This window comes from Phaenicophaeus curvirostris, chromosome 1, assembly GCF_032191515.1.
Source record: "Phaenicophaeus curvirostris isolate KB17595 chromosome 1, BPBGC_Pcur_1.0, whole genome shotgun sequence".
Lineage (NCBI taxonomy): Eukaryota > Metazoa > Chordata > Aves > Cuculiformes > Cuculidae > Phaenicophaeus > Phaenicophaeus curvirostris.
The window spans coordinates 44,710,445-44,734,084 of NC_091392.1; the positions used below are offsets into that span (position 1 = coordinate 44,710,445).

General features: G+C 43.0%; 1 protein-coding gene across 1 annotated transcript in view; it reads left to right on the top strand.

The window, feature by feature from the left end:
- Positions 1 to 730: 730 nt before the first annotated feature.
- Positions 731 to 23,640, top strand: part of MYH9 (myosin heavy chain 9) — a 74,431-nt gene continuing 51,521 nt past the window's right edge. Inside the window, exons 1-2 of the mRNA XM_069856649.1 lie at positions 731 to 874; positions 18,749 to 19,101. Coding sequence (XP_069712750.1) covers positions 18,769 to 19,101 — 333 coding nt within the window. The 5' untranslated portion in view covers positions 731 to 874; positions 18,749 to 18,768. The remainder of the gene's footprint in view (positions 875 to 18,748; positions 19,102 to 23,640) is intronic.

Sequence of the window (23,640 nt, forward strand, 5' to 3'; positions counted from 1 at the left end):
CACCAAGGGAGCCGCGAGGCCCTGGCACAGGTTGCCCAGGGAAGCTGTGGCTGCCCCATCCCTGGGGGTGTTCAAGGGCAGGTCGGATGGGCCTTTGGGCAGCCTGGTCTGGTGGGAGGTGTCCCTGCCCACGGCAGGGGGGCTGGAAGTGTGTGATCTTTAAGGTCGCTTCTAACCCAGACCATTCGCTGACTGCATGGCTTCCGGCACGGTCCCGCACGACGAGCGGCCCCACACCCCGGCCCGCAGCGGCCTCGGGGCGGGGCCCCGCGCGGCCCGCGGCCCTCCCTCCGCGGCTCGCCGCTTCCTCAAGCCGCGCCCTGCGGCCGGATCCTATTGGCGGCCGTGGCCGTCAGTTCTGCACATCCCGCGCTGCCATTGGCTCTCGGGGCGGCGAGGGGGCGGGACTAGCCCATCCTGCGCTGCCATTGGCTGGTGGGACAGCGAGGGGGCGGGGTGTCGGCCGTCCATTCTCCGCATGCCCCGCTGCCATTGGCTGGCGGGGCGGTGAGGGGGAGGGGCTCTGGCTGTCAGTTCTCCGCATCCCGCGTTGCCATTGGCCGGCGCGGCGGGAGGGGGCGGGGCTCTGGCCGTCAGTTCTCCACATTCCGCGCTGCCATTGGCCGGCGCGGCGGCGAGGGGGCGGGGCCGGGCCGTCAGTTCCGCGCATGCCGCGCTGCCATTGGCCGGCGGGGCTGGCGGGGGCGGGGCTGCTGCCGGCGGGCGCCTGGCGGTGCCGGTGAGCGGGAGGCGGTCGCGGTGCCCGCAGGAGGAGCCGGTAGCGTGAGGACTCCTGTCTCTCGCCGCGAGGAGCGCAGCCGCCGCCGCGGCGATTGCTTCCCTCCTTCCCTCCCTCCGCCGAAGCCGGGCTCAGGTGAAGCCGGTGGGGTGGGCGCGGGTGGCCCCGGTTCGTCCTTTCTCCCCTCCCCTCTCACAGGTTTCGCGCCTCTTTGTCCCGCCGGGCGAGACGGTGCCGCTCTCCCGTTGCCCCGCGGCGCCCCCCAGGTGCTCCCCGTTCCCCTTTTTCCCCATCCAACCTTCCTCTTCCTCGTCCCCCCCTCTTCTTCTCCCTCGACCCCCCTTTCTTCCTTGTCTCCCCTTCTTCCTCGACCCCTTCTTCTTCCTCGACCCCTTCTTCTTCTTCTTCCTCGACCCCTTCTTCTTCTTCTTCCTCGACCCCTTCTTCTTCTTCCTCGACCCCTTCTTCTTCTTCTTCCTCGACCCCTTCTTCTTCCTCGACCCCTTCTTCTTCCTCGACCCCTTCTTCTTCCTCGACCCCTTCTTCTTCCTCGACCCCTTCTTCTTCCTCGACCCCTTCTTCTTCTTCTTCTTCCTCGACCCCTTCTTCTTCTTCCTCGACCCCTTCTTCTTCTTCCTCGACCCCTTCTCCTTCTTTTACTCCCCCTTCTTCCTCGACCCCCGTCCCCCCTTCTTCCTCGACCCCCGTCCCCCCTTCTTCCTCGACCCCCGTCCCCCCTTCTCCTCCGACCCCCGTCCCCCATCTTCCTCGACCCCCGTCCCCCCTTCTCCTCCGACCCCCTGCTCCCCTTCTCCCTCATGGTGCCGTGCCGCCCGCCGCACGGTTGCCTTGTGCCCAGGGAGTTGCCTCTCTCCTCCCTCCACGCCCTGTTCCCTGGCTTTCTCGGAGGTAGGGTGGTGTTATTCCCGCTCTTTTCCACCGGACCGTCCTCGCTCCCTTCCCTCCAGTGCGTTTCTTTCCCTCCCCGCCACCGCTTCCCCGCTCTTCTTTGGAGTGTCCATCCTTTGGAAGTAACGGGCGAGGGAAAATGGGGCCGTTTGGCAGCTGTCAGGGCTGCAGCCTGAGTCAGAGGCTGACAATCCTCCTGCAGACATTGCACTGGGCTTGGCTTCCGCCCTCACATCTCGACTTCCTCGTTCGGTTTGGTCTGAGCGGTGAAGCAGGAGAGAGGGAGGAGGGAGTGACAGGGCAAGATGAAGCTTGCAGTGGAAAAAAAAAAAAACTCTCGCAGATAGCTCCGGCTTTCAGGCATCACCTCCGACCGAGGAGGAGAAGTTTTCCGGCTTTTAGTGGTATCATTACTAACCTGCCTCTTGGTAGGTGTGGAAAATAGCAAGTTTCATAGCTCCCCAGGGTGGTGTGTACCCAGTGGGTTCGATAAGGATTGTTCCTAATTTGCTTAAACACAGGGTGCGATGGGTTTTAAAGCAATAATGTGTTTCTCATCTACTTTTTCAGAAGTATACGGTGTTGATTGGGAAGCTCTTCATGTAGTGGCTGTTAAATTCCCTTTTTTCCCCCTCCTCTTTATAGTTCCTTTCCTTCTTCGTTTTTTCCTTTTAAAGCACTGTTTGCACTTTTCGTCTTCCTTCTTCCACAGGTTTTTCTTCTGTATCCTGTGTTGTGGTCAGAAGTTGGACTCGATGATCCTTGTCGGTCCCTTCAAACTCAGGACTTTCTATGATTCTATCATGTTGTGGGCTGCACTCTGTCAGAACGGACTATGAACCTAAGCTTTTTTCCGTGTGAGCAGGGCTGTCCTAAACAGAAGAAATTTGTGCTTCAACTTGCGGTGATATTGTAGTAGATGGACTTTGGCCTGTAAACTGATTTGTGTGCCTCTGCCCTACACTATAAAGAAATATAAGTTAATTTGCATAGAAGCTGTTGAACCACGGCTTGAAAGAGTAAATTACACATCCCTAAGTCTGATGTACATCTCTTGTCTGTAATGCTAGATACAGTAAAGTTTTAACAGTGTTCTGATCAGTTACTGCTTGTGTAAAGATGGTTTTGAAATTAGTCACTAGGTAGCAATGTGACTAAGATCACTTATCCACGGCATTCCAGTAAAAATGGCAAATCACGGTGCAGATGTATATTGACTCATAGTTGCACTGTCTGCAACTGTAGTGCGCTCTCCTGAAGTTTATATGAGATAAGCAAATGTTTTTGTTAACTGGAAAGTTGTAATGAGGGGGAAGCAATTGATAAATATAAATAGAGTTGCCTTTAGCACAAAACAGTTTTGAAGTTGTTAACCACAATTGCCAAAACTGTACAAACATGAGATTGTGCTGCTAATCTGACCTTGTAAAAATAACTAGAGTGAAATCGCGCAGTGGTTCCGTGAAGCTCCATGTCAGGTGGAGCCATTTAAATTGACACATTATCCTTCTTGATAGCTTTATTTGTTGCTCTTGTTCATAGTATGTACACTGTCTGTCTGGAGGTGAACAGGACATATTTTCAGTAATTCTAAGATAGCTGCAAAGTTGCTGGTCCTGGATGGAAATGAGGGTCTGAACTTCTCATATTTACGCACCTGGAGCCTCCAAGTGCATATAAGCAGCACCAAGCTGGTGAGTTATGTGGTTCCTTTTGTAATACGGTGTCACGTCTTGGATGCTTGACTTGCATAGCCGATCTGATTTTGGAAGTTCTCGGGAGAAGTGACAGACCTCAAATTTCATTCTGCTGGGCAACATGTGTCTGTTTCTGTATGAACAGGAAAACTAAATGGTCAGGTTCTGTCTGTCCCAGAAGAGTGGGTGTCGACTGAGAGTTAGACCATAGTCCTTTAAGTGAATCAGTACAGAATGAGTAAAAATAATAGTTTAAAAAAGAAGAATAGAATTACTGATCTGGTAAAGTTGTAAGAAAGAGACTAGAAGAATTTCTCACTTAGGAGGCTGAAATAATCTGTGTTGTTCAGCATGTATTATGAAAAACATTGGAGAGTTTTCAAACCGTGTAGCGGGTGGTAGCTGTAATACTCAAAGATGAATTGGAAACTGCACTGGAGTCAAATGCCACAAGTGCTTAAATCTCTTTGCAGCAGTACTTGGCACTGCAAATATTTCTGCTGCAAATGCTGAGAGTTACTTTTACCACTGCAACAAAGTGTTTTGGATATTTGAATCATTATTATCTGGCAGATATTTAAAAATAAATGTACTAAGTGTTTGTAATAACTAATAGAGGTTGGTCCTCTTGCAGACTGTTCACGTAGTCTGTTCATGTGGAAGTCCAAGGGAGTGTGTGTATATCAGCACAGCTGCTAACTACATGAAATACACTTCAGTTGTACTGGAAGATTAAAGTAGTCTGTCTGTGCCCCAAAATTCAAGTTTTGTTTTGTTAATCTCCAGGGTAACAAACAGATGGGACAGGGCACATGTCAGCAGGTATTGTGATTTCAGAGGTGATTCTGCTGAATCTCCTGCTTCTGCCCCCATCTCTAGGTGTGTGTCTTGCCTAGATTTATGCCACTTATGAATCGGTGCGACTACAATAGGGTAAGATTACAAGTGGACCCACTGGAGGTACAGGAACCCATCCAGTTATTGCAAAGTTTATCGAAAGGGGAAGTCAAAGCTAAGGTTCTCTCATCCCCACCCCTGTGTACTACATCTGTTCTCTTGCGTGGCAACTACAGGCTATTGGGTAACGTGCTGAAGCTAACTGATGACTAAAGTGTATTTTAGAGGCCCAGAGTTAGCGTGTGCATCTGCTAAAAGGTGTCCAAAACTTTAATCCTAAGTGAGTGATTTAATATGGTTTTGTTTGTTTGACTTGGTAATACACTTGGTGCCCTCTAACATCCATTTTCATCTTTGATTTCTCATATAAATGTCTTGTTAGTCTTTGTTTTCTTAGTTTATAATTGAGGCATAGCTGTTTGCATGTTAAGTAGAGAAATAGTGTGCCCGACATTAAGTCTTCTGCGGGTTGGAACGAAACTGTAATGGCATAGGATTGCCTACAGCAGCATTGTTTGTGCTGGCAATTGCTCTAGCTTAATGGTGGCTTGGTGACCTTGTACCTTAAATTTCTTTTCAATTTAAGCACACCGTGGTTCTAATTGAGTTTCCTAGTAGAAAGAAATGGAAACTAGCAACCTGATTTAAAGAGAGTATGATGAAATGAAAATACAAATGCAACTTCTGCCCTGGAAGCTAATGCAAATGGGTGTTGTCCAACTAAATGAAATGCATCAATTTACAAGTTCATCTTAATTATGGTTTATCCACTTCACTTTTTGTTTTTTTTAGTGGCTGTGGGAACTTGTTCTGAATGCTTGAAGTAATAATCTCAACACTGATTCGTCTCGCAATCCTAGGCTACTGTAGTGGCTTAACATCATCTGACCTCACTCCAGTCCAGTCATGATCAGCGTAATGGACCAGTCCCTCTTTTCAGTTAGTGGCCCTTTGGCTTGTTACTGTTCAGGGCAATATGTTGCCTTTCTGAGCATCCTAAAAAGTCTAAAGAAATAATAGTGTCTATGGTTTTCCGTTGATGGAAGTGGGATTGATTTTGTTCTACGATACTTAGGGAGCTAGTACTTCTAAATCACGTCCTTTTTAAACACAGCTAAGTGGAAACTGTAAAATTTATCTAGTATACTTGTCCACTGCAGATTACTTCTGTAAGAAGTATTACAAATGTATTGCTGTTGGATGCAGAGAGGTATAATGAAATATAACTCTGCATACTGTGGTTTGACTCTGTGACCTCTTAATGAAATTTATGCCTCTAGAGTTTTGTACACAGGGTTTGGATTCTGCTTGTCTCCATGACTAGAAATTTTAAGTTTCTCCTAACACATGTATACTGACTCTACAGAGAGCAGTAAATAAAACCACATGGATCAGTGATTCCAGTAAACTCCAGCTAACAACTAATATATGTTGAGGGAAATCTAACTTGGAAGTCTGGATCATAAAGTCTCCTTAACTGATGAATACTTCTATTCATCAAGAACTACCATTTTAATGAGTCTCGGCAGGAAATCTATTGTGATATATGCCTCAACACAGAACTGGAGTTCTGATTAGAATGAAAGCAAAGTAGGCATTCAAACTTGTAAGAAAAGAGGCTTAGAGAAATTTTACAGCTTGACTTTGACAGTCCTGTGCAGTCAGAATTTTTTTTTCCTGTTGGGCAGCTTCCTGTTTAAATTCTTAAGATTGTAAGCATGCTCTTGTAATAGTTTACTTCCATTTTTATGGTCTGTAGTGGTGAGAGTACCTTCATCTGTTTTTTTCTCTTAAGGTCAAGACTTCACTAGTTTACTTGAATTTAGGCTTATTTAGTCAAGCTTGGAGGTGCTGTAGATTTGACTTTGGTTAAAGTTGATTGTGGCTAACATTCAATCCAGCTTTTTTCACTCATGTGCTTAATTTAAATATCCAAGTAAATTTAAATATCCAAGAAAAAAAAATTGAAACACTGAAATAAGCCACTACAAAATTTCAATATTTAACCTCAATGGCTTCTGTCTTTTTCTCCGAATGTGGCTTAGAGCAAGTACTGTATAGGTTTGTAAGTAAATTTTCAGTCAGTAATCTTTTTGGCAGGGACTGTTACACTCTAGGACTGCTTGCCATTTAGTGCAAAAGATTCTAGTCTTGCTGTGCTCTGAATCAATAAAATCAATTATTTTGGGAAAAGTATGAGTACAAATTAATTTTCATCAGTAGTGTTTCTTTTTCTTAAATTGATAGTCTGTCATAGGACTTGGGCATATTTGAACTAATGTAAGAAGTTGGCGACAAATACTGAATGTAAATCTAAAGTCAGACCAATGAACTGGATGAGAAAGTTCCTGGCTAAGCACTTGGAACTACTTGGCCGATGATGTAAATTGACTTTTGACAGGGTTTTTTATGTTGATGAAGAAAAATAGTCTCTGGCTTCCGTTTTGGCCGTGTCATTCATAATCTAAAGTGTAGGGGAAGGTATTGCCATTTTTCTTTGGTTTTTTTTTTCTCTTCTTTTTTTTGAGGGGGGTGGTTGGCTGTGTGTTTTACTCTGTTCGAGGAGTGGAACAGATCAGAAGGGGTGTATTTGAGATGAAGGTATACAGAAACAGGCAATTTAATTCATAAATTGCTGATTGCAGATCACTAACTAGGAAACAGTTTTAGTTACTTTTTACTTGTAGTCCAAGAACGTTTTTTTTGTTAATGGAATTTTATTTTTTTAGTAGACTCCCACTTAATATATTTTATTATTCATAGTTGTTGTTTAAATGCTTTTCTGTTGTTCAGAGAAAGAGATGTTTTTCTCTCTTTTTGACTTCAAGTTTAATGTATTCAGACTTTACAGAATTGTTTAAATAGATGGATATAGGACTATGTTTGGAGGTATATGGCAGACCACAGTAATTAAATAACTGAATCCTTGAAACTGTTGTGTTTCAAATGGAAGTGCCCGCGTACTGATAAAGGGAACTTTCTGTTGTAGAGAAGCATAAATAGAAAATCAGATGTCTCTACAGGCACAAGAGTGCTTTAAACTGTGACTTAGGGTTTATGACTTAAACCAGTTCACTTAGTTTTTATCGTCTGGCTTAAATTGCAGTATAAATGTTTATAGCAGATACTAAAGTCTTTGACCTTTCATGACACAGCAAATTATTCTGAATTGTTTTAGTGGCCCTTCCCAAGTCCAAGTTTTGTGTAGATGAACTTGAGCCTGCAATTTAATGCAGTATATGATGGGAAATGTAAAACAAGAACACAGGAATGTGATGAGGAAGATGTATTAGTCATAATTTTTCTTTAAAAATGGAATTGCCAATTTATTAAACGAACTGGTTTAACTCCTAAAAATTGGGTATCTACATATTGTCTGCGTAGCCCTGGCATATACATGGGCAGAGTCAGTTTATCTTCTTCCTCCACACAGTGGGAGTTAATCTTTTTAGATGGCAATTTCTAAGTTTCTTCCTAATGTGCGGAACAATGAGAGTTCAGAAAATTTTAGTTCTTTTAATGCTCTAAAAACTTGATGTAGATTTAACTGAGAAATATTGCCACACTGTATTATACTAATTCTATCAGGAAAAAGTACACCTGTCGTAATGGTTCAGCTCCTGCTTGTGTAGATAAGGAGAAGAGCATAGAATCATAGAATGGGTTAGGTTGGAAGGGACCTTAAAGATCATCCAGTTCCAACCCCCTGTACAATGGTCAGGGACACCTCTCACTGGATCAGGTTATTCAAAACCTCATCCAACATGGCCTTGAACACCTCCAGGAATGGGGCATCCACAACTGCTCTGGTCACACTGTGGTGTGTGTGGTTGTGGAAAATGTTGTAAACTATGGTGGAAACACATGAAACAGTTGTGTTACTCTGTGGTCAGTATTTCCTCATGGTTTTTTTGATCCTTCCAAATTATATTTGCCTCTTCTTATTGGGACTGTGGAGTGTCATAGATTGTCAGTCTTCTGTCAGAAATGAAAAAAAAATTTCCTCTACCAGAATAGAGAAAATGTTATATGCCATATAGCCATGGTTGTAACAGTTCAGGCTAGTTTCCAACTTGAAGTGCCCTTGGCTTTACTTATTTCTGATTGAAAGATGAGGCCTTTCTTCTTTAATACTCAAGTCAGTGCTTCAGGTGATAAAGACAGGAGGGCATGATTGGGTAAATTCTAAAATAAGAGATGCCTAATGATGTTCCTTTTTAGAGACTGACATATTTATCGTTTAGGGAGGACAGCATAGGTCAGGAAAGGAACAAGCTAATCAGAAAATGAGCATGAGGCTAAGGTGTACAGACCAGGCAAGTGTTCCTTGTGTGCTCTGTTGCACTGAGGACTTTCTCCAGAACATTGGTTATAACAGATAGCTAAATAAGGAGCCCAAAGCTGTACGTGACCTTGAATGCAATAGGGAAATGTTGCAATTGGGATGTTTCAAAGTTTTTCCAGACCATCTTGAGCTTAATATTTATGGCCCGGGAAGTTGTTTTCAACGTGGCCTCCTCATGCATTGTAGAGCTTAAGGCTGCATAGCTTTTCCTTCAGCATAGGAGTTAATGTTATTCTTCTTCTGCCCCCACCTGCAAGATCATAGAATCATAGAATCACTAGGTTGGAAAAGACCCACTGGATCATCGAGTCCAACCATTCCTATCAGTCACTAAACCATGCCCCTCAGCACCTCGTCCACCGGTCCCTTAAAGCCCTCCAGGGAAGGTGAATCAACCACCTCCCTGGGCAGCCTGTTCCAGTGCCCAGTGACCCTTTCTGTGAAAAATTTTTTTCTGATGTCCAGCCTGAACCTCCCCTGGCAGAGCTTGAGGCCATTCCCTCTTGTCCTGTCCCCTGTCACTTGGGAGAAGAGGCCAGCTCCCTCCTCTCTACAACCTCCTTTCAGGTAGTTGTAGAGAGCAATAAGGTCTCCCCTCAGCCTCCTCTTCTCCAGGCTAAACAACCCCAGCTCTCTCAGCTGTTCCTCATAAGGCCTGTTTTCCAGCCCCTTCACCAGCTTTGTTGCTCTTTTCTGGACTTGCTCCAGAGCCTCAACATCCTTCTTGTGGTGAGAGGCCCAGAACCGAACACAGTATTTGAGGTGTGGTCTCACCAGTGCAGAATACAGAGGGAGAATAACCTCCCTGGACTTGCTGGCCACGTCGTTTCTGATACAAGCCAAGATGCCATTGGCCTTCTTGGCCACCTGGGCACACTGCTGGCTCATGTTCAGTCGGCTGTCAATCAACACCTCCAGGTCCTTCTCCTCCAGGCAGCTTTCTAGACAGACTTCTCCTAGTCTGTAGCACTGCACAGGGTTGTTGTGCCCCAAGTGCAGGACCCGGCATCTGGCCTTGTTAAACCTCATGCCATTGGTCTCAGCCCAGCAGTCCAGCCTGTCCAGATCCCTTTGCAGAGCCTCCCTACCCTCCAGCGGATTGACATTTCCTCCCAGCTAAGTGTTGTCTGCAAACTTGCTAAGGGTGCACTCAATGCCTTCATTCTGGTCATTGATAAAGACATTGAACAGAACTTGACCCAGCACTGAGCCCTGGGGAACCCCACTTGTGATTGGCCTTGAGCTGGAGTTAACTCCATTTACCACAACTCTTCGGGCCCAGCCATCCAACCAGTTTTCCACCCTATCACCTTCATAAACAGAGGTAGGTTCCCTTGATGAATCCCTGTGTGTAGCTAGAAGTGTTGAGAATCAAACTTGGGCCCTGTAGAAGTGGTAGACTTCTGTCGGTTTTTGCCTGCCACCCCCATAGCTGCTGTTAATGGTAAAGCAGAACTATTTGAAACAGGAATAAAAATATGAGATACAGCAGAAGGCTGTTTGTACACAGTCATAGTTTGGCACAATAGATTGACTTGTAAGGGCCCAGAAAAATGTGGTTCCCTGCTGCAATTGAAAAATAGCCTTTTTTTTTTTCACAATTGTTTGCCAGAAGTATTTGCATTGACTCTTGGTTCTTTCCAGTATGAGCTGATGATGAGATCAAAGCAAGTTCTCAGTTAACATAAGCAAGAATAATTGCTCCTGTAAGAGGACTCTAGCCACATACATGCTAAATATAGAACTGTTACTTTTTTCTCTGGATTTAGGTATAATTGGTTTATTCCTTGTTCCCTCTTGCAGTGAAATGAAACCTGGACTTGACAAAGATGATGGAGGGTGCTAATTGATATATAACTGCATATTGCAAGAGCTGCCTTACACTTCAGTGCCCCAGAGAGTTCTTGGCAGGTATCTTTTTAGCCTTAAATCAGAATATTAGGAAGGGATGCAAAGTGACCCTGAGACAACGAGGACAGGCTGAAACTTTCCAAGCTTTTCCTCCCTGTCTCATGCAATGTCCGTAGGGAATTCTGCATGCCTGATCAGAACTTTTGCAGGCCGTTATGCCTCCTGAAAACAAGTCTTCCAGCAAAACAGCTTGAACAGCAGGGATGGGCTGTAGTTTTCTGAACTACAGCTGTCTCCTTAAGTGGGATTACTGTGCTGAGTGGTCACAAAGAATGTGTTCTCCCCCTGGAATGTTTTCCTTGTGGGCACACTGTCTCTGGAAGAGGAATTCTCTCCTCTGCTGAGAAGGCATGTACTGTACACGCACTAATGAGAAACAACAGTTGCAGAAAGTGCATTATGCAGGATTGTAAACTTTGAATATTTATTCAAAGTGAATGGGGTTGGGTGGCAGCCAGCCTAGCTTTGTCATGCTAAAGACCGGACTTGAAATCAACAGAAGGCTACCCTCCCCCTCCCTAAACCAGTGTTTAGTGTGCTTAAACAATGTGCACAGGCTTCACAGAACTGATTAACTTTATTGGTGCCATGTACATAGTAATGTGTCTTTGTGTCTCACTGAACTGGGAAGGTGCAATTAAAATAGAGGTAAGCTTACCCTCCCTAGCATTAGGGAAACTATGCCTGGCCATATTTGTACATAACCTACAGTGGTTAATATCTTTGCAATACACAGTGTGGTTGCCTGAGATTGTTTCTGGGCTTGTGTAGCCCGTGGTGAAGCCTGCCTTGTCCTGGATTTGGTACCCAAAACTGGCCTTTTCAGATTGGCATTAATTCGTTCCAACTGCATGGGCTGTGCTTGTAGCTTCTGTTCTCCCAGTCTTGCCTTTCATTTGAACCTACTGGAAATGAAAGGTGACTACTAAGTGGCATGTAAGGACAGTGTCCTACTTGTAAATGACTTTGTGACCTTTGCAATTTGCCATGGAAAGTCCAGGCTTCACAGAGCAAACCTCCTGTGTCAGCTGTTACAGTCGGATATGCAAGTGCTGGTTCACACATACCAGAAAGTGGTGCTTGACAGCTGGTGAAGGGGGCTGGACACCACAGAAATGGAGAAACATTTATTCCGTGGTTGTTGTTCTGAGGATACGTGCCAGGTACCTTTGGCCACCTGGAACATACAGAATTCCTTTCAACTACTTTCTTCTGTCTTACGTGTGGCCTGATCAGTAGATCACTTTTGTGTAATCATAGAATCATAGAACCATAGAATAACCAGGTTGGAAGAGACCCACCGGCTCATCGAGTCCAACCATTCCTATCAAACACTAAACCATGCCCCTCAGCACCTCGTCCACCGGTCCCTTAAAGCCCTCCAGGGAAGGTGAATCAACCACCTCCCTGGGCAGCCTGTTCCAGTGCCCAGTGACCCTTTCTGTGAAAAATTTTTTCCTAATGTCAAGCCTAAACCTCCCCTGGCAGAGCTTGAGGCCATTCCCTCTTGTCCTGTCCCCTGTCACTTGGGAGAAGAGGCCATCACCCTCCTCTCCACAACCTCCTTTCAGGTAGTTGTAGAGAGCAATGAGGTCTCCCCTCAGCCTCCTCTTCTCCAGGCTAAACAACCCCAGCTCTCTCAGCCGTTCCTCATAAGGCCTGTTTTCCAGCCCCTTCACCAGCTTCATTGCTCTTCTCTGGACTCGCTCCAGAGCCTCAACGTCCTTCTTGTGGTGAGGGGCCCAGAACTGAACACAGTATTTGAGGTGTGGTCTCACCAGTGCAGAATACAGAGGGAGAATAACCTCCCTGGACCTGCTGGTCACGCTGTTTCTGATACAAGCCAAGATGCCATTGGCCTTCTTGGCCACCTGGGCACACTGCTGGCTCATGTTCAGTCGGCTGTCAATCAACACCCCCAGGTCCCTCTCCTCCAGGCAGCTCTCCAACCCGACTTCTCCTAGTCTGTAGCTGCTCAGGGTTGTTGTGCCCCAAGTGCAGGACCCGGCATTTGGCCTTGTTAAACCTCATGCCATTGGTCTCAGCCCAGCGGTCCAGCCTGTCCAGATCCCTTTGCAGAGCCTCCCTACCCTCCAGCAGATCGACACTTTCACCCGGCTTAGTGTCATCCACAAACTTGCTAAGGGAGATATCACAAACTTGCTAAGGGAGATAATACACATATCATTTATGTCTTGGGTAATTGGATTCTTCCTTCTTGATTCTTGGAGCCCTGTGCATACAGAGAAGGCACTTTACTTGCTATACCTTGAGTTTAACTTACAGTAATAAACAATGGTAGCTGGCAAGTCTGGGCAGCACTACAGTCAAACAGAATATGCAACAATAATTGCCAGCGAACTGCATTCCAGTTGTGAAATAAATCTTTCAACAATGTATTGTGTGCGTCAGACTGACTAGAGAGGAAAGCAGTGAACTACAGTAAGCTTAAAGCAGTCATTATGAATCCTGAATAACGCTAAATTAGAAATGTGTTTGCGTGGCAGCGCAGCCTTCTGAACAAGATGAGCAAGTGTAGTTGAATGCCTTCAGCTCAGGGGGCTCTCTGTGAGGGAGTATTAATTGCAAATTAGTGCACTTGCCTGATGTTGTGTTCTCTAGTGGGATAACTGATGATTCTTGTTCAGTTTGAAGCATCAGGCACTGGTGTGTCACAATATACTGAACTTTTGAAACAAGCAGATATAACCAGTCCATCAGTTCAGCTTCCTGCCAGCTTTTTTCATTCTCTTCCTCTGCCCCTCCCCCCTGCAATTCATTTCTCACCCTTAGTGGTTCAGACTTAATTTTGTTTTTTTTTAATATAGGTATTACTTACAAATTGGAGCAATTTGTACTAGCAAACTTCGCAGTTTTCTTTCCCATAAATATCCTGGCACCTGGAGCTGTGAGTGTTGGCCTTGTATGTCCTAAACAGGTGAAGTCTGAACAGTTTCTTAGTGAATACAAGGGAATCATAGGGAGCTTTTTACGGTGAGTTAGGTTTTGTTTTTTAACGTTGTCAGTTTATGGTCACTGTAGACAGTCTGGCCACTAAAGTCTACTTACTGTGCTTTCTTGCTGCACTTAATTCAACTGTTTCTGGTGAGTTGATGAACTGTATTCAGCTGGCTGGGGAAAGTGAAATAGCTGAGTTTGCAAAAATAATGCAAGAATTAGCTGTTATGATTGTACGCTTAAGGATTCCCATCATATGAATGTACTGACCAAACTCAGTTGAATCATTAGCTTCTTCTCAAAGTCAGATTATTTTTTAAATGCTGTGCATTACCAGGGAATCACGTCTCTTCAATGAGGACAATTTAGTAGTAACTGAAATGGGACTGTAAGTGACCACTAGCACTGTAATTTTTTAGTGTCTTGGCTGTGGAAATGGTGTATATTCCTTGTGCTCTGTGAAAGGTTTTTTTTGTCTTGTATGCCGTTCTCACACAATCTGCTAAAGGTAAGCCAGTTTGGAAAATGGCATGAGAACCGTGTTCCTGAAATACTTCCAAGATGTGAACTTTATAATCAGAGGGAATTAACTGGTTTTAGTCTGTAGGTGCTTGCTATTTCATGCTTTTTGTCATCCTGATCTTTAAAATAGTTCCTTTTACACTGCTAGTGTAAATGCCACTAGCCAGACCATGAAGGGGGCATCATTTCATGTGAAACCAAAGAAACGGTGCCTTGCTGATGGCTATGAAGCAGAAGAAGAGTTCTGGTAATTACCTACATGTGTCCCTTTTTATTCAGGCTCAGTCTTACTGCAAAGTTCTGAAGTGGTGATCTGAATCAGAAATAGGCAGTACACTTCTCTGGCTGTTTTATGTTCCCTGTAGCCCAGTATGACATAAACTTCTCATAATTTGGTAAATCACAGAATCACCAGGTTGGAAAAGACCCACCAGATCATTGAGTCCAACCATTCCTTTCAAACACTAAACCGTGCCCCTCAGCACCTTGTCCACCCGTCCCTTTAAAGTACGGAGTGGTTTGTGATTAAAGCTGTCTATAGTAATGCATCTTTGCTAATAATGAGGCTGAAGCCTAAAAAGAACAGTGTGGCGATCCCTACTTTAATGGCAGTTCAGATAACTCAAAGTAGAAGTGCTTTGCTTGCCTAGATAGTGTTCCAGTTCTTATTAGTAAGTGTGATGCTTCAACTGGCACCTTTAATGCTCTTCTGAATATATTGATTCTATTTCTACTTCAGCCGTTAACGCACTAGTTTAGCATAGCCCAAGCTCATCTTATTGAGCATGGCTCAGTCCCATAAACAATTCCATGGCTGCTGACAAGAGAGAGTAAACATTGGGGAGGAGGAGATAATACAAATAGTTCTGGAAAATCAAATTGCAAACAGATAATGTTCTATGCTTTTAGCAGTTGTGAAACGCTGCAATCCAAAGGAAGGGACCTTACAGCAGAGGCAGCTTTTAGACTTTTCCAAGTCAGATGAGGTGTTTGTTTCCAGGTTTTGGGGAAGCCCTTGATAGTAGGGCAAGGAGTGTGTGAAGTGTCTCATAATTCAAGCCTTAAGGCTATGGCATTGTAGGAGGCTAAGGCGAACTTCTATCCTTATGACTGTATTCAAATGAGGGTTTGGGGTGATTCTGCCTAGTTCAAAGGGAATGCATGGCATCTTAAAATTAAGCCAGTGTTTAATGTGTTCATCTCAAAAGAATCTGCAGGGAAATATTTATGTGAGGGATTCTTTTGTTTTTTAAGATTGGACTGCATATTCTTGTTTTATTCTGTTCATGACTGTACAGATTACTTTGCCTCCATCAGTAACTGTATGGCAACTATGTAGTTAGTTACCTGGCCAAAGAATAGCTTTTGGCAGCTAAAATAATGAAAAAACCCCAACATTTGACCAGACTGTGCCTCAGACTGCTACAAACCAAGATAAGGGAGCATACTGGGTTAACAGGGAAGCATTTAACTGTAGCATTTCATTTTTTGAAACAATACTAGGAAGGAGGCATTTGAAGTCAAAATAAGGATGGTCTGTTTTCCTTCTTTATTTTTTGGTTTTCTTACCTATAGACTGCTGTTGCATCAGAGGAAATATTGTTAACGGTATTCTCGTCTGACAGTTGCACAATAGCCATGTAAAGATAAATGTCCTTGCCCTACATAATTATATACACCCAAAATGCGAACTCCTAAGCAAACAAATTGCTTCCTAAGTTGTTCCTAAAATGCTGTTGACTTGCATTTTTTGTAAGCTGGTGTAAGGCTGCAAGAGCTCACTGGACTTTAGTTCCTTGATGACTGAAGGGGTTTTTAAAACGTCCAGTAAAACACAGGCTGTGTTAGGAAGATGAGTTTTGGAGCCCATGAGATGGAACTTGCTGAATCTGATTCCTCTGGCACTGTTCTTGTGGAGAAGGCAAATTAATGGTTGGTTTGTGGTATTGCTAGTTTAGAGGCCCTGTGGGTTAGAAGTCAGCCTCGAGAATAGCGCTAATACCATGTTATCTCAGCATGATCCTCCCATTTTTTTTAGTACTAGTACCTGATGATTCTCTTCTGGAGCAAATAAAAACTAGTTTGAAGTGGTGATAGTAAGAAAGTAATGTTTGCTGCTGAGTAATAACACAATTTTCAGGTCTGTTCAAAGTTTGAAGTGTGGGCAGTCTTTGAATCTACTCACTGTCTGGTAGCACTGACAAAAAACTTAATCTTTAGTGAGATTTTAGAATAGCCTTGCTAGGCTATTTCTCTTCTTACCGGGAAAGCTGTTGTTTTCAGTCCTGGGAATAAAAAAGCATAGATGTTGTAGAATGATCTCTTACTGCCTGAAGAATGCAGTCTTGCTATATGTGAGTTTATTTCAGGGCTCTCCTCCTGAGAGGAATTTGATTAACCTCTCCAGCTACTTTCTTCCCTTAGCTCTCTTCAGATCTAGAACTGCCTGGGGATACCCCTTGAAAGATTTCTTGTGATCTTACGTCTTTCTTGTCCAAAAAGAGTAACTCTTTATCCCAGAATAAATCTCCAAGGTGTATTGAATGCACTTATGCTAACAGTAAGAATTATGAGGGATATGTTTCAGTGTAGTGTGGGATGCTTCAGATGGCTGGTTACTCAGGATTCCTCAGGAAATGATGAAACTGAATTTAGCTGAAGCACACTGCCTCTGTCCTGCCTGATTATGGCCAAAAAAGGCAACTGGTTAGATTCTGGGAGTTGCATAGGCAGGAAACTGTGTAATGGAGTGTAGAGCACAGCTGTTGCCTTGCCAAACCTGATACAACTCTGAACACAATTGAATATTCATTTCATTCCCTGCCCCCCCTTCCCTCCACTCCCTTTTCTTAACTCTTTGACCACAACCCACAGATGATATTCTGCAATGCCACGGAGTCTCAATATCTTTTGTTCAATTGTTAGTCTTCTCTATTTCCTACATTCTCTATCAGGCTAGCTGTGTAGTCTGGGCTTGGAGCTCTCTTGACAGCTCAGACTTTTCATGGCAGCCTCCTGATGCTGCAACTTATTTCTGCAACAAATTTTGTCATCCTTTTCCCCTTAAAATCTCAATTTTCAATAAAAATGTGATGCCAGCAAGAAGGAGTTGCTCTGGGAATCACCACTGAGGTGGAAGTGTCAGTGACCCTGGGGGAAGGAAAGATGAGGTAAAGTGTGGGATAGCTGCTTGGCATATCCTGTAAGGCTTAAGGCAAAGACTTTAAACTCAGGCTAAAGGAAACGATTATTTATAGAGTAATTTTCTCTTTGTTTCCTGAAGAATTTTTGACCATGAATATACATCTATCCGTACAGTCTCTGGCACAAAGTTGCATACCACCTACAGTGATACATTTGTTGAAAGGAATTTCTCTGCATGCTTACAAATGACTGGTGTGGGCATTCGTGCCCATCATTATTATAGCTGATGTTTTTCTGGCTTCGTTCACTGCTTGCTAATGCTGGGACTCAACATCTATTGTTGCTCTCATGCATATTTTGAGAGTTGAACAGTTTCTGTTCTGGTCTCAATACCTTTTTGTCTGCTGTATGTCTAGTCAGAATTCACCTATTTGGTTTGTGGGCTGGTTTGTAAATACAGATATGTTCTGCAGAAAAGTTATTCCTGTGGATCCTGACAGCCTTCCATAACATGAGAATTGATATTTTCATTTACTTTTCTTTTGGTAGTAAGGAGCTCTAGTTTCTAACCAAGGTATGAAAAACATACATTGAGGACAATGGTACTGTGAGGAAGGATCCAAGAAGTAATGTTTATGGGACCTTGTAAAGAGGCTGCTGTTACATGGTTAATGAGCCTTGACGCATGCAGTCCTTTCTTCTGATTGAAAGGAATTCTGAATGGCACCAATAAAATTGCTGCCTTATAAACTGGAAAATCTCTGGTGGTAGTTGTTCTGGTTTTTGATGAAACACGGAAGGGTGCCATTTTCTGAGCATGTTGCCTGAATCTGCCTCTCGTAGGCGTGTTACACTCCTCTACCCAAGGACAGCTTTGTAGAACCCCAGTAGAGGATTTTGGGCTGTAAAATTTCCCAACCATAGGTTTGTTCTGTTACTGTCTTGGATGTATTTTGCATTGCCTAGGAAGAAAGATACAAACTGTTGGGCTGGATGTTGCTACTAAGCTAGTGATGGAAAGTATCTAATGTCAATCTTAACTGCTATCTTCAAATTACTGATGATGATTTTGAGAAGTGAAGTGCATATCATGTATGCCATATACCAGTCTCAACAATTTCTAAGAAATTGTAGTATTTTGATTTGCAGCTTATCAGAAAGAGGAGATAAGAAGTAAAACTGTTGATTAAACATTTATGATAATATTTCTGAGCTAATATCTCTACCAACTACAGCAGTGAAGGGCTAATCTTGACCTGAATGTTATTGACATAATATCTGATGCTATGGGTGTTAGCATGTCTTACGGATTCTTTGATGCTTGCCACTTTAATGTGCTTTCTCTTTTCTGCCAAATAATGGCTTCCAAATGCTTAACGGTCAGTGTTTTGTTGTAGGTTTTTTTTAACTGCTTGCTAGTTTGTTTTTTTCATCCTCTTGGCAAGCAAAGCCTTGACCTTATTGGAAGTTTGACAACTTACCAGTGCTTACTAACATGAAACTAAAGAACTGAGAGGCATGCTCTGATGACCTGAGACCGAGTACTTCACATGTGCCTGTCTACCTCTAGGAATTTGTGAGAGAAACTTGAGGCTTCAAAAATATCTTTTTGTTCTCTTTTTGCAGGCCCCCAATTATAAGACACAATGTCGCAAAGAGATGCAGATAAGTACCTATATGTGGACAAAAACATCATTAATAACCCCCTGACTCAGGCTGACTGGGCAGCTAAAAAGCTGGTATGGGTTCCCTCAGAGAAGAATGGGTTTGAGGCAGCTAGCCTGAAGGAAGAAGTAGGAGATGAAGCCATCGTGGAACTGGCAGAAAATGGGAAGAAAGTGAAAGTAAATAAGGATGACATCCAGAAGATGAACCCCCCCAAATTCTCTAAAGTGGAAGATATGGCAGAGCTGACATGCCTGAATGAGGCTTCTGTGCTCCACAACCTGAAGGAGAGATACTACTCTGGACTGATCTACGTAAGTAATCTTGTCTGTTTGGGTAAGAGTTCTTGATCACACAGTATGTAAACTTTTTGCACTCACTTTACTTCTAAAATGCGTGTATTAACCTTTCATTGCCCCTATACACAACTCTCATGTGACTTAGCTTCTTCTGTCTACTTAAAATTTTTTCACTGAACTATGTCAATCCCCCTCTAGTTAATGTTGAAACTTTCAAGGAATGCAGTGGTAAATCTGTCTTTAACATTTTAATGTCTTCGTTTGCAGGATGTTTTGAATGCCATTTAACTTCCTCTTAGCAAGAAGTGAGAGCAGTTGGAAAGTGGTAGACAGAGTCTGATCTGAACAGAACCAAATAATAATAAAAATACAGTCCTAATATACCTCACACCTGAATTGCTTTTTCCTCCTCTGTGGAGCGTCAATGGGGAAGAATGCTAATGCCAAGCTTTTTGTGTTACAAAAATTCTGGATCTTGGAGTGGCTTGCTAGAGAAGGCTTGTATGTGCCTCCATATGCTTACAGATAGGAAATATTTCCTTTTCTTTCCACCCCAAAACAGACAAGAGCAGAGATTCCTGCTTCTTACTGCTTTGGGAATGACAAAGATACCATTTATGGGACCAAAAGTCATACCCAATGAAGCATGCAGCAACTACTTCACTGAATGCCAAAAACAATAAACAGGGAAAGGTGGGGAAGGAGAATATGGAACTTCTTGACCTGGTTCTTCAATTCTGTTCTGGTTTTTGTCTTCACGTGGCCTCTGTTTAGCCAGCAGATTGTTGGTCATGATAACCTCTACGTTATTAATACTCTGTAGGCGTACAAAGAACGCTTAAACTCAGCAGTAATGTAAAATAAAATATATTAAAAATAAATTCCATATGCATACGTACATACATGTTAATGCAATCCTTGAAGAAATCTGTCTAGATTTCCCCCACTATCACTTTTTATGCTTTCAGTACCCAAAAGCTGCCTGTCTTGTCACATGGTGAAGACAACATAAGTAAAAACTCCCTGCAATATCTATCTGTATGGTTTGGGGTTTTTTTTGAATGCTTACTACTTCATCATAGCCAAAGGGATATAGTCTTTCACATAGTAGTCTTATGTGGCAAGCTATAGATGATGTATTCTGCCCTAACAGGGATTGGTGGTGTCTAAGACACCACATAGTAGGAATTCACACTAGCTATCCCTCTTAGATACGAACCTTTGTTATGAACTGTTGCCTTCTAAGTTAAGGAGCATGAACACAGGCTAGAAACTCTGTCTCTGGCTACTGCTGAGACTGCTGCTCTTCTGAAGCAGCATGAAGGCGTATAGGCAACTGTTGCAGAAATTAACATCTGAAGGATGAAAAACTGATATAAATTTACTCTGACTCCTACCTTCTGATGTCAAAATTTTGACACCCAATGTGATTGGAGGTTGATGCAGTTAGTTATTCTGTGTACTCAAAAAATACTTTGACTGTTGGTCAAAATCTGTTATTGGAGGGAAGAATCTTGGTATTAAGATGAAATAGGATGTACAAGATCACATTTAACACTTTATAATAGGAGACATTGCTAGGTTATGTAACACATTGTCAAAAATAATTCTGCAGCATCTCAAAGTTTGCACGCTGTGCAATTGGCTGTTTAACATACCTTGCACGATAGCCTCTGAAATTTCAGATGTAGCCTGTAATTGTAATAAACTTGTAATTGGACTGTAAGAAGCATAAAAAATCCCCACACCCTTCACCCAAGTAAACCTAGCATAGTAATGCTCTATTACAGAATCTCAGTCTTGCCAGAACTGTGTTTCTGTGCACTTGTGAAATGGACTGATCTCACCTGTCAGCAGTTCTCAGCAAGTCAGGAGATTAATGTGAAGGCTTAAAATACTTTCATTGGCTGTTAGTTGATCATTAATCCTCTTGAAAGAAGAGAGTACACGCAATGTATCTGTAGCATAAATGTCTCTGGAAAGATCATAATAATAATAATTTTCTTCTACTCTTATCCTTTCTCTCTCCTTAGCCAGTAGGGCTGTGTGGTTTTGTGGCTTTTTTTCTTTTCTCTTTTTTTAACTTTTTTTTTTTTGGTCTACCCATCCTATAAAAGGAAGGGAGAGATCTTGAGGCTGGTGCAGACAAACTTTGAGCAGGGAGTGTCAGACATTTCAAGAACCAAGAATTTGACTCTGACAGCAATTTGTTGCTCCCATGTGCTGATTGATTCTGCACTGAGATGACTTCCTAACAGGCTGGCTTTCATATTAACTCCTTCTATTTGGAATGCTTCATCAGAAGATCATTTTCAGCTTCTGTGTTGCTTACATGAACTGCCTTGTTTGTATTCAGTATGAAACTCAAAACTCAACCTTGTATGTTCTGGTTATTTCACTGAAGGTAACAGTTGCTGGCAAGTAAACTTTCTGATGCTGTCAGGTTTGTGCCATGCTGCAAACAGTCCTTTCAGCTCTTTAGAGCTAATTTATTGGTTAGAAAAATAAAACTAGTTCCAGTTTGGCCCTTGTGTCACTTGAAATATTTAGTGAAAGGTAGTGCCAGAATTCTATTTTGAGATAGTAATGTCTGAAACAGATTTCAAAGCCAGCTCTGCCTTCAAATTGGAGCCTTGGGTTCAATTCAAGGATTTATGCAGATAAGTCTTTACTTGTACTTTAATAAGATGAAGATGACTCTTGTCTTCTTTGTGGTAGGTCTGGCAGCTTCTGCTCAGTGTAATTCAACTTGCTTCCTATATAAAACTCTCAGTGTGCTTGACCAGCAGTAGTGACAGTGTTCTCGCTAAGTTGTCTCTCCCAGCCATGATTAGTTACCTTTCCATATTAGACAAAACCATCACTTCACACATCTGTCTGAGATCATTATACTGCAAGGAAATTTCCCTTTGGTATTTCTGCTGGCAACCAGAATGCTGGAAGAAGGTAATGGCTTCTTCCTGAATACCTGCTTCATGTCTTCAGCACTGTAATTGAAATTAATGTCTTCCATTTTCTAAACTGCTGCTCTCATCTGTACGACTGCTTCATTACACTACTTCTACTTAAAAAGCAACAATTCTAATTTGTCAGTGAACGTGGCCATAAAAAGTCACACAAGTACAGACAAGGAAACTTCTCATTGCTTGGGGAATATCACCACAGTACTTGTCACCACTTTTCTTTTGCTCTCACTTCTAGTCTCCCAAAAGCAGCAAACAGACGTTTAGCTTTATTAACATCTTCAAATGAGAGGTAGTTTCTGTCTCCGGTATGAGTTAGTTTTGTTGTGGGGGGAACAGGGACTATATAGGGCATCTTTTAACTGCTGTGTGCCTGCTACTGCTGCCATGGGACTTGAGGCAAGATGGTTGCTATTGCAGACAGCTGGAACTGGCAGCCTACAGCGCTTTTGTTTACTTGTTTTCCAGAACTCTGATAAAATGACAGCCTTCCAATTTCTCTTCTAATAGTTCTGTTAACTCCAGTGTCAGTTACTTCCATGCCAGTATAAGATGTACTCTGAAAATGCTACTCTTGAGTTGACTCCTTTCTGCCTCTTGGTCCTATTCTGTCTTCTGCTAGCGTAGTCAGAAGGTCAGGGAAGCATGACCCAGTCTTTCAGCTGCTATTCTGTGCTGTACAAGTACTGTCTGATATGATGAAAAACTAAGGCTGAGGCAAGAAGAACTAGGATTGCCAAGGTGGTTTCTGCAAACTCCTTAAATTGTTCATTTCAAGCACTTAGCCCGACTAGATTGTCTCACTGAAACTTAGCTTTCTGGAACTCTGGAGGTCCTATACTGAAAGACTTTTAGCCAAATTTTGGTCCCCCACTTTGGAAAGAGATGTATTATTTTCTGTAAACTATTCAAATATTAAAAAAAAAAATCTGGAAGCACTTCCTGCTCGTTTATACTGGGGTATCTGAATCTGCCGCATATGAACGGGCTGATTACTTAACGTTAAGCCAGCATGTAGAAAATTTGGGTATAAGAACATAAACTGTGCAGTAGATGCTATTTTCACCCTTCTGATCACTGTAGACTAATCCTTACTTTATCTAGCTAAAGAGGCTAAATCTGGGTAAGTACTCTCTTCACTCATTGTGGAGAACTCTTTACCACTCCGAAGCACTCTTCACTGAGCAAACGATAGAAGAGATGATAGCAATAGAAATAAGAACTACAAAACAGTACTCCCTTCTGGTAGCACTAAGAGATGCTGTAGAAAGCTATTCCTCTCCAGATGTTTCAAACAGCTGCCTCTAAAATTGACCGGGAACTAGGGTAGCTCTAAACCCCAAGAGCAAAGCTTGGAGTGCTATTCTTGGAGTATCGAGGAAATACCTAAGAAGCCTCTGCTCCTCCTTTTCCCTTTGCAAGTAAAATGTTTGTTGGTGGTTTGGGTTTTTTTTTTAGAAATTCAGATCTCGTAGATTTTTTTTCTCTTTGAAGAAGCTTAGTGTTTTCACAAGAAGTATGTTGAGATTTGTCTTCCATTAGAACTGTGGAATTTAAACCAGTGGAAACCAAGTGAGAAGTTGAGGTTTGC